The 9,688-nt window shown below is 52.0% G+C and overlaps 3 protein-coding genes across 3 annotated transcripts; 1 reads left to right on the plus strand and 2 right to left on the minus strand.

Moving 5' to 3' along the window:
- BGZ61DRAFT_548592 (uncharacterized protein) lies at positions 1 to 823 on the minus strand (the record flags this gene model as incomplete). The annotated part of the gene is made up of 2 exons (XM_046255401.1): positions 1 to 731; positions 803 to 823. 2 exons carry the CDS (start codon positions 821 to 823, stop codon positions 177 to 179), a joined length of 576 nt encoding a protein of 191 aa, XP_046093041.1. The 3' UTR covers positions 1 to 176.
- A 2,008-nt stretch (positions 824 to 2,831) lies between these two features.
- Positions 2,832 to 4,126, minus strand: BGZ61DRAFT_548594 (uncharacterized protein; the record flags this gene model as incomplete). Its single annotated transcript, XM_046255402.1, has 3 exons — positions 3,714 to 4,126; positions 3,374 to 3,472; positions 2,832 to 3,095 (listed from the first exon to the last, which is right to left on the minus strand). The coding sequence occupies exons 1-3, from the start codon at positions 3,978 to 3,980 to the stop codon at positions 2,832 to 2,834; spliced, it is 630 nt and encodes a 209-aa protein (XP_046093042.1). The 5' UTR covers positions 3,981 to 4,126.
- Positions 4,127 to 6,228: 2,102 nt separating this feature from the next.
- Positions 6,229 to 8,919, plus strand: BGZ61DRAFT_548600 (uncharacterized protein; the record flags this gene model as incomplete). Its single annotated transcript, XM_046255403.1, has 2 exons — positions 6,229 to 8,513; positions 8,904 to 8,919. 2 exons carry the CDS (start codon positions 6,229 to 6,231, stop codon positions 8,917 to 8,919), a joined length of 2,301 nt encoding a protein of 766 aa, XP_046093043.1.
- Between the last annotated feature and the right edge of the window lie 769 nt (positions 8,920 to 9,688).

Below are 9,688 nucleotides of genomic sequence, written 5' to 3' on the forward strand. Positions count from 1 at the left end.
CTCGAGGAACAGGATCTAGGCCAAGGGGCTCACAGACTCAATTTCAGGTCGGCATTCGACTCTGCGCGTCTAGGATTGGTGATGATGGCTTCAGACACGGGGTCAGCATGGTGTGGAGGGGGAGGAATCCCTTCAGTTCGCGGTACGTGAGGCCCAGAGAATACGGTAGGGGTGTATTACTGATGGTATTGCTGAGGCTGGAGCTGCGGAAGGATCGCCGGCAGTCCCACGGGCGGAAGGGCGTTGGAAGGCAGAGGACGCGGAAAGGAAATTCCTGGCTGGTTGGTCTGTGTTAGTTCCCTAAAGGGATTCGCAGTCGTCGGCTCACTGTTCATGAGCTGCTCTCGGTTTTCCTGGGAAGGGATTGGATATGGAGCCGGCTGATCGTGAGGTGCAGGTCTCGGAGGTACCAAGGCCTGTTGCAACGCCTGAACTGCCTCGCTTGGGCTGCTGCAGGCGAAGTGTGACATTGGCCCCGGATCAGGATCCGGGGCAACACCATAGTGCAAGACGCTCGCTACGTAATCATCGCTGATACCCTGTCTTGTGATGATACCGCGGAGTAGTCTGTTCTCGTCCGCGACTCTCCTGGCGGCTTGCTGCACCTCAGACGAGGCCTCGATCCCCTGGAGCTCATAGGTACGGATCCGGTGCTCGAGTTCGAGTAGATGTTCTCTCCTCCGAGCTCTGGATCTTCGCTGATTGTCTCTCACTCGCTCAAGATTCTTTGTCTAAAGAAGAAAATGCTCCCATTAGAAACAAAGGTGGGAAGGGGGGACCGGCTAGAGTGGGCCACACATACGTCCTTCGTTGGTCTTGCCATTTAGCCGTGTTATGACTTGCTGGAACAAGTCGCAGAGGGGGGAGGGACGGGTTGATAGATAGCATCTAGGCCAAAAGGTACTGCTTAGGAGAAAGGTTCGAGAGCGCGAATGGCCCAGGACCCCTGTCGTCGACGAGACTAGAGCGATGAATGCGCGCAAGAGCTAGGCTGGAGCTGGAGCTGGAAATATCGAATGAGGTGCAGATGAAAATGTAAAGACTGCCGGCTACCCAGACGTATTGCGGAGGTTCAAGATGGGGGAAGAGAAATATCGTCGAGGATCTCTCGTCCAGCTTTGCCGTTGGTCAAGGAGTAACGAACGACGGGGACGATAAGCTTGGTTATGCTACGGCGATCAAACAAGTCCAAAAAAAGTCAGAATCTCAAGAGGGAATCAACACTCATGAAAATCTGCCTGGGTCGGCTGGGAACGAATGTAGTGGTTAATGGGTGGAAGAAGGAAGAGAGGTCGGTCCAGGACAAGGAGTGAAGTCGCAAGGGTACCGGAAGGAAAGTCAAAGTGGAAATAGCATCTCAAGAACCAGCAACCAGCTTGAGTTTAAGAGGGGGAGGAATTAAATATTCAATGCCGCCAAAGAGGTAGGGTCAAGATATATATATGGGACGGGTTCTATGAGCATATCGTTTCTTTGGTGGGGGCTGATCGACCTGCATCCCCTGGTCTGCATCCGCAATCCGGAACTAGAAAACCCTTGCTGAGCGGTCTGAACATGGCCGTCATCCTTCAGAGACCCTGGTCCTGCATACGGCAAAAGTGTAATTAATCCTAACGAGGGTGACGGAAGAAGGGTCGACATAAGATCCTGACAGAGGAGGGTACCAGGGACAGGCGCGAGCAGTGGAAACGACGGCGACAAAGCGGGGGGTGTGAGTGGTGGCGTGCCGGCTGTCGTGGCAGCAGCAGAACGACCCGCAACCAGCAAGACCCAACATAGTCGGCCCTCGACAGGGACAACGGCAGCAAATCGAGGCCAGTTGGGGGCTAGTTTGTCTCTGCGCCCGTGGCAGAACGGGCCCAACCAAGCCACGCTATCGAAAGGGGATATCCAAGGAGTCGAGGAAGGGGCCAAGTCGTCGACGACGACGAACACCAAGGGAGTGGAGGAAGAAGCAAAAAGAAGAAAAAGGGAGTGGAAATGAAGATGTCAAGTCCTCATGCAGAGAATGGAGGGAAAGAAGGCTGAGGCCAAGATGAAGGTGAAGGCGAAGTGAAACGCCTGGAGACGTTGGATATTGGGCGTTGTTGGATTGGATGTTGGCGAGTAAGAAAAAGCAGACGAGATGGGTCTCGAGCCAGGGAAGACCCCGGGATTCCAGGGTTCTCTAGGAAGGAGCCTCCGAAGCACCACCTGCCCAGATACTAAGTTAATAGATACTTCTACGGAGTAGAGGCACGCACTTGCCTGCCACTTCCAGGTAGCTGCTAGATGAGAGATGGCCCATGCGCCTCTGCGTTACACTCTACATAATAAAACTACATTTTGCTAGCCTCCATCCTCCGGTTCCTCCGCGATACTCTGATGATGAGTGAGATGCTCCCCTGCCGTTCTTTCTCTCTCTCTCTCTGATGCCTCTCACATTTCTCTTTCGCTTGGCAGGGGAAAGAAAACCAAGCATGGTCCATCGATAGTCGGCCCACCATCTGTGTCCTTTCTCGCCATTAATCAACTTTAGCCCCGTTTCACATTGGGCAATTTTAAAGCCGAAGCCGGGCTCACGGGCCAATCAGCGCCGACTGGACCCGCACGGGCCTTGCAGCTTGCAGCGAGCCTTCATCTCAGGAAGGATCCTGATGACATTCATACAGTACACTATAAGTTGCAGTACTGTAGATATGGACTAACCATGGATCGACCCCAAAATCTCACGCCGCTGGCTATCGCTTGCTCTTCGTGTTTTGATCCACCGCCTCTTGCTTTGCTCGAATCACAGGCACTGGCTGCTCTCCAGCAAGAAATTATGTCGGCCTCTCCTCTCCGCTCTCCTTTTATCCCTCTGTCGGTACAGCTTTGGTCTCCTCCACTGGCCCTGGCGTCGGGCTCTGGCGCAACGGGTCCGGGTTGTGAACTGGTGCTGGCAAGGAATCCAGTTTCTGCCCACTTGCCAGTCGTACACTCCTCCGCTTGCCCCGGACCACTTGTCCGGGACAAGTTGTCCCGTCTCTACTCGATCTTGAAGCATCTCGTCTAGCATCTTGTTCGTCTCGTCGACACTCCGGGTCCGCTTCTTCTCCGTCTCTGCCACGAGGGGACTGCCCGCTAGCAGCCAATTTTCATTTTTGACCAGGTGCAATATCAGATAAGTGGACTGGCATCTCCACGGCTTGAACTGTGCTTTACATGGGGTCATCACCCGCGTTCGCGCGTTCGGTACAAACCGCTCCTGCGTAATAGATTTAATTTCTGAGCTGTCTCAGTTGGGAAGTCGAAAGATGATGCGAACCGTGATTAGTCGTCCATCTGCATGCGAGGTGGTTTCGCCGAGCCCGTCATTTAAGTGTGGCGTGAGCTCTTTGCCAGTGTGACTTACTACTTCAATTTGCCAGTCGCCGCTATTCGGCTCCCAGTCGAAGCGCTCCAATTGGCTCATGCTGCAATACGTTTCGACACCCGGTTTCTGCCCGCGTAGCTGAGAGCACGACGAGCAGTCCCAACTCCGTTCCCTTGTCCTGCAGAACCATGACAGGACCCTACCGAGACGGAACTAGCCAAGGTCTTCTTCCCTCCCGCTTTCATTGCTTTTCAAGTATTTTGTTTTCTCAGAGACTTGATCTCCCGAAGAGCTGCACCAGGACGTACAGCTCCCCTCTTTCATGTTGAAGTAGCCTCCAGACGGTGGTCAACGTCCATCTCGCGTTTCAGGTTCCTACGGGCATGCCTCGAGCAAACTTTATCATGGGAATCTCAGTCCCTTGGGCTACGCCGTCGCCGTTGAGCTTCGCCAGTTCCCCTAGATCCCCAGTTAAAGGACCCCAAACAAAATGGCTTTCGAAACATTCCCTCACCCTGTGGACTCCTGGCTCGAGGTTGAATTTACCAAAAAGCCAAGAGAGGTTCTCGTCCGCGCGAAGGTCGCTATACTGCTTGAGATCACCGTCGACGGGCTCTTCTATGGCGAGAACAAGCACAACAAACATAATCTACAAAGGGTCACGAGGCTCAAGCGAAAGTGTATGGTAATGAAACTATGCCCCAGCTACTTCAGGGAGAACTTGGAAGCCCTCGAGGTGGAAATAGCACAAATAAGTGGGAGATGTGGCTACCCGCTGGCGTAGGTTTAAAAACTGTCAGTGCGAGCTTATCTCTGAGGCGTTTGGGGAGGACTGTTTAGAAAAAGATGAGATAAAAACCACGCTTGAGGCATTAATTAGGGAGAAGCGAATTGCCTACCTAGAGGAGCTGGCTGAGAGATCTGAAAGATTGACGGTGCGGGTGTTAGATAGATTAGTGGCTTTCTTTCGTCTCTAACTTTGTAACGTTCTAGGCACGATGCAAGGTCAGTCTCTTCAATACCTTCTAGATGGAGACTATAAAACTGTGCGGCATCAACAGCCTGGTGACATACTGGGCCACTTGCCCATGATCGCAAACGATTCTAAACGTCATAAACAGAAGCATATCACGGATTTGTATGTGGCAAGCACCACAATACGCAGGATCTTAGACCATGCTGGCTACTGTCTTGAGAATTGAAGTGGATTATGCTCAAGCTAGCTTCTCTCATTTCAGCCATCTCGGAAGCCGGTAATGTCTGATGCGCTGAGTCAGGCCATCTCTGGAACTCACGATCTCCTACGTTACATAATACGCCCCGTAACCGGCCCGGTTCTTATTATGTAGCTTCCCGGATCATGCCAACACATAAGAGACGAAGGGACATCAGCTCTTGTACTCTCCTCTGTTCAGTAGGCTACGTCGCTCCCCGCCTTGATTTAGCATAGCTCACTCTAGACAGTTTTCCCCTTTATGATGAATCCAAGCCAATATAACTCTAGATTCATCAGGCTGCCCCATCTTTTGATCTCGCACCCCGCAGACACACATACTGGCGGGATCCCTGCAGCACCCGGAACCATTGCCGCTACGATGGAGAATTGGAGAGGTGAGAAATTTAAGCCTCAATGGAACGTGAGCTGATGTGCTACATCTCGGGCGGATGAGGCGTCCTTCCTGTCAGAGATTCTGGCAGCTTAGCACGTTGTTCTGGGTAAAGCCCTTCAGCCCATGCTCGACGTATATTGCCTGCTAGCCCGCGACATGGTCGTCCAGAGAGTCTGTGTTATCGCCGTGTGCGCCCTTGGTCATCTTGGACTTCGCTTCCTAATCAACTTGGCCAGGGCTCTCTACAGCTGAAACCGACCGACGAAATTTCAGAGTCCGGCACTAGAGAGAAAGCGGCCGGGCGAGGTGTACATACAACTAATTAGTGTTCTGAGCGACGATGGTTCACGAGATTGGGAGATGAGTGACCTTCGATAAGGCCACTCATCTCCCAAACCCATGAATCTGCCAAAACTAATTTTGCAACGGCCTGCAGTGGCTGAGGTCTGGAGACACTACTCCGTATGATCTCGTTGGTGGCGTTGACCAATCAGCCCAGAAACGGCTCCGCTCGCGCCCTGGCGCCTCAGCGCTTGGGCCAGCTCTTGTCTGGAACTTGGATGTGCTGAGGACCCTAGCGTCATCCCTTGTGCCCTTGATGCCATTCCCCCGCGACCGCAGCCCCCCAGATGGTGAGACCGCCTCCTGTGGGGAAACCAGCGGGTGACCAATGGCAGACGTTCGGGGGAAGGATTCAGTACCCGGCCCCTCGCAGATCCTCCTTTGCCAACGGTAACCAGGTGCAGGTCCTGTCGCCTGCTCGATCCGGGTTGATCTGTGGTTGAGGTGGTACCAACTTACATAGATGGCTTCCCTCCCCGATGACTCGAAAGATACGGGAGGAGGACGCGTGTGCACATCCAAGAAAGCCTACATCAGTACAGCTATACATGAGTAGTTCAACGCCTCCTGCGAACGATTCCTCATTTGACACCAGCTGTCTGCCAGCTGCCTGTCGGTCAGCCGTCCAGCTCTCATCACACTCGCCCAGGTGCATTGTGTGCTTGCGCTGTGTTATCCGCTCCTTATTTGCGTCTGTCCAGAACGCGTCCTCTTCGATCGCGCGTCTCCCTCATTCAACGCGCCTTGGTATCCCTTTTCGATTCTGGATTCTGGATTCTCGCTCCCCGAACCCCGACAACGCTCTGGCCCGTGGTCGTACGACCCAACATCATCTGTGACGCGAACTCCATCCGACCGCTAACTGCCATCGCCATGCCATCGTAAGTCCGCTGATATAGTTCTCGAGGTCGTCTTTTGGCTGCTCTGGGAAATTCTGCTGCGATGAGTTTGCCCAAGCCGCCGACGTCGCTAGACAGTTCGTGCTCCGTCATCTACGAGAACATCCTTTACTCTTTCACGCCCGAGGCCTTCTTGTCCCTATCTTTAGAAGAAGATGCAAAATGGAAGAAGCTGGAGATAGGAGAGAAGGTTTCGGGGGCCGTCTGTGTTGGGGTGACCCCGGGTGATGCCGCTCAGGCCGGCCTCTTCGTCGTCGGCGGAACCGGCGGCTCGGATGGCTATACCGGGTTGCAAAAGTACACCTACTCGACCGGCAAGTGGACTACCATCACCCCCTCTGAGTTGATCACCAAAGATCGTCAGTGGCATAGCTCGACGTACATCAAGGCCAACGATGCCATCCTCATCTACGCCGGCAGCCGAGAAGGAGTCCCGGCCCCCTCGGGCGAAACCTTCACCATCCAGGCATCCGAGCCCTACATCGTTAACTCCCATGGCCCTAGGTCTAGCTCGGGTGTCAAGCCTATCCTCCTCAGTTGGTCTGATGCCGATGCTTGCTTGGTCGACGGCGACACTGGAAATATCAGCGTTGCCTTGTTCAATCCGACTACAGGCTGGAGGGAATCGGGAGCCACCTTGGCGGAACCCCTGTCGAAGGACTCGAGTTCCATTCAGGCGGTTGTGATGCCTGGGGATGATGGTTCTAAGAGCCTCTACACCTTCGATCTCTCACAATCCCCCAACCTGGTCCGCCGATTTGTTCTCCAGAACGCCTCCGGTGCACCCCTTTCCAACTCGGCCGCCGTCACCAATGAGAAGCGCGATCTGTCCCTGGACGACTGGCCAGAGTACAACTCGACGCTTGCACCAACCGCTACGCGACAGAATTTTGCCGTTGCCCAAGGCGCAGACGGCAAGGTTGTCTTCTCTGGTGGTAATTCCGAAGAGCCTCTTGCTATCTTCGATGCAACTAAGAACTCGTGGCTCAATGCCACCGAGGTGTTCGAGGTCGAGAAGCAAAACTTTCTGCCCGAGAGCATATTAGCATCTTCGGCTTTCTCAGCTACCGAGACAACCAGCTCGACCAAGTCGACCAAGTCAACTTTTACCAAGACGAGGTCGTCAACCTCAGAGACCTCGGAGGTCTCGTCGACCTTTGCGACCTCGACTATCTTGTTACCAGGCAGCTCAACTACTTCTCTGACAATATCCGAGGCCAGCGCGTCGGACACGACGGATGCTACAGGTGCGGCCGCTGGCAGCAGTGACGATGATTCCGGTCTCAGCTCCAATGCCATCCTGGGTATCACACTTGGATCGATCCTCGGATTCTTGGCCTTGCTTGGTCTGCTGCTGTTGCTCTTGGTGCGGCGACGCAAGGCTAGCAGAAACAGTATGGAGGCTAGCAGCGCCAGGGACTTTCCCTCCGATGAGAAGGACCCGATGGCCTTTGGCAACGGCCCACGCCAGCCGCTCTCACCCGATCATTTCCGCGGCCATAACGCCACGCTGTCTCAGGAATCCTACTCATCCATGGCTATTTTAATAGGTCGCGCCGGGAAGCAGAAGACCAGCCTGACGCGGAGGCCTAGCAATGATACGACTCGAAGCTCCGGCAGCTCTTTGCACAAGCAGCTGAAGGCCACCATCAGCAAGCCCATTCTGCAGGAGATGCAGCACCCTGCTCTGCAGGAATACGACATCAGGGGCGTTGCTTTCGACCCGACCGTCGCAGAGCCCCGACCCCGTGTGGGACCCATGGAAGCCCAGGACAGCATGCGGAGGAGCTCTGGATGGAACCGATACTGGTCCGGCGGCAGCGCATTGCAGATCCTCGGCTTCGGTGGTTCCAAGAGGACAACCGTTGGCTCTGAGCGGAGCTCCCGTTACTCCGAGTCTACGCACCATCGTAACACGAGGGCCAGGCAGGACTCGGCAACTGTTCCACCGCTGAACTTTGACTTCCGCCCCGAGGTCAACCGCGTCAATTCCGGCAGCCCTGTTGTGGCAGAGTACAGCAAGATCGCCTTCAATAATAGAGTAGCCGGCAAGGTCGAATGCCACCCTTCGAGGATATCGTCGTGGGACTACTCCAGCTGCATCCCGGAGACCGTTAACGAAGCCTGGGACTCTACCTTCAGCTCGAAGCCCTGGGGTGCTGACTGTACGCCCAGCAGCGCGTACAACCCCAGCTTCTCCTTCAGAACGCCGCTCTCCCCAAGCGTCACGAGCCCGCGGAATCCCCCTACAGGTGTGAGCAGCCAGCCTCAGCTTGCAATAGCCTCGACATCGTCAGATATAAGCTGGCTGAATCTCGGTGACCGGTCGCAAGTATGAAGTTCTTTTCGGCCACAAACTTGGTGGAGCCGTGGATACCCGCATCACCTGCATGGAACGGTTCAAGATAAAGTTTCGACAAATTCTCTCTACACTTATATATAAATATAGCACTCCCTTACACCCTCCCTGGGACTTAGATTCCTGGAGGAGAGATATTTCTTTTTTCTAGGCTCTTAATAACTGCTATATAACTCGATACTGATATCTCTCAGTCTCAATTTAATCTGTTTTATATTTGTTTTTTTTATACTTCTTACTATATATTCTAGATATAGACCCGGGACTGGTTATTCTCTTGCTTAATTATTATATTCTTATAATATTACAATCTCCTGTTATATATAATTGGCTAGAAGTATAGATAGAGGAGGCTAAAGGGGGGAGAAAATTTAGGTGGTATTATAGTAGAGGATATTAGCTAAGTCTCGACTTTATAATCCTCTGTATATAAAAAAAGCTATTATACGCCGAATGGTAGCAATGTCGAATGCCTCTATATTAAGGACCTTTATTCTTGCTTCCTATACTCTGTATAAGCTCCCTATACTCAGGCGTGTTATGTTTTCCTATAAAAGTACTTGGAAGTCTCCTCGTAATATAGCAGTAATAACTGGGGACTGCAAGTAAATAATAGCTTTGTAGAGGTAAAACTGCTATCCCTAGCAAGCTAGAGTAAAGTTATTATACTCTTTAAAATATAAAAGCTTGGATAGAATAGAAGAACTTTAAGATACTATTAGTTTTAGTTTGAGGTTGCTAGAAGTGGATTTTAAAATAGATTTTAATTAGGCAACTAATCTTACTCCTCTGCCTTAGGGAAATACAAACCCTGCTATGTCGCCAGTTAGAAGCTACTTAAAACTCCAAATCTCTACTAGCGTAGGTAAAGTTTGGGTAGAAAATAGATAGGTTACGCCTCTTATCCCTACTCTTAAATATTTCCTTTTTAAACACTACTAATATAACTAAATATACATACTATTTTTTACTAAATTACTTATTTAAAATGTCAATGGAGTTGACGTATAGTAATTTTAATAAAGCTGACTCTATATAATTACTAGTGCCGTTTTAAAATAAGTAGTTTTAATAGAGTTAATATCAACTCCGCGGCGCAGCTTTGTAAGCATGATATGGCATTCGTCCACTACTACCCAGGAAT

This window comes from Ilyonectria robusta, assembly GCF_021365365.1.
Source record: "Ilyonectria robusta strain PMI_751 chromosome Unknown BGZ61scaffold_136, whole genome shotgun sequence".
Lineage (NCBI taxonomy): Eukaryota > Fungi > Ascomycota > Sordariomycetes > Hypocreales > Nectriaceae > Ilyonectria > Ilyonectria robusta.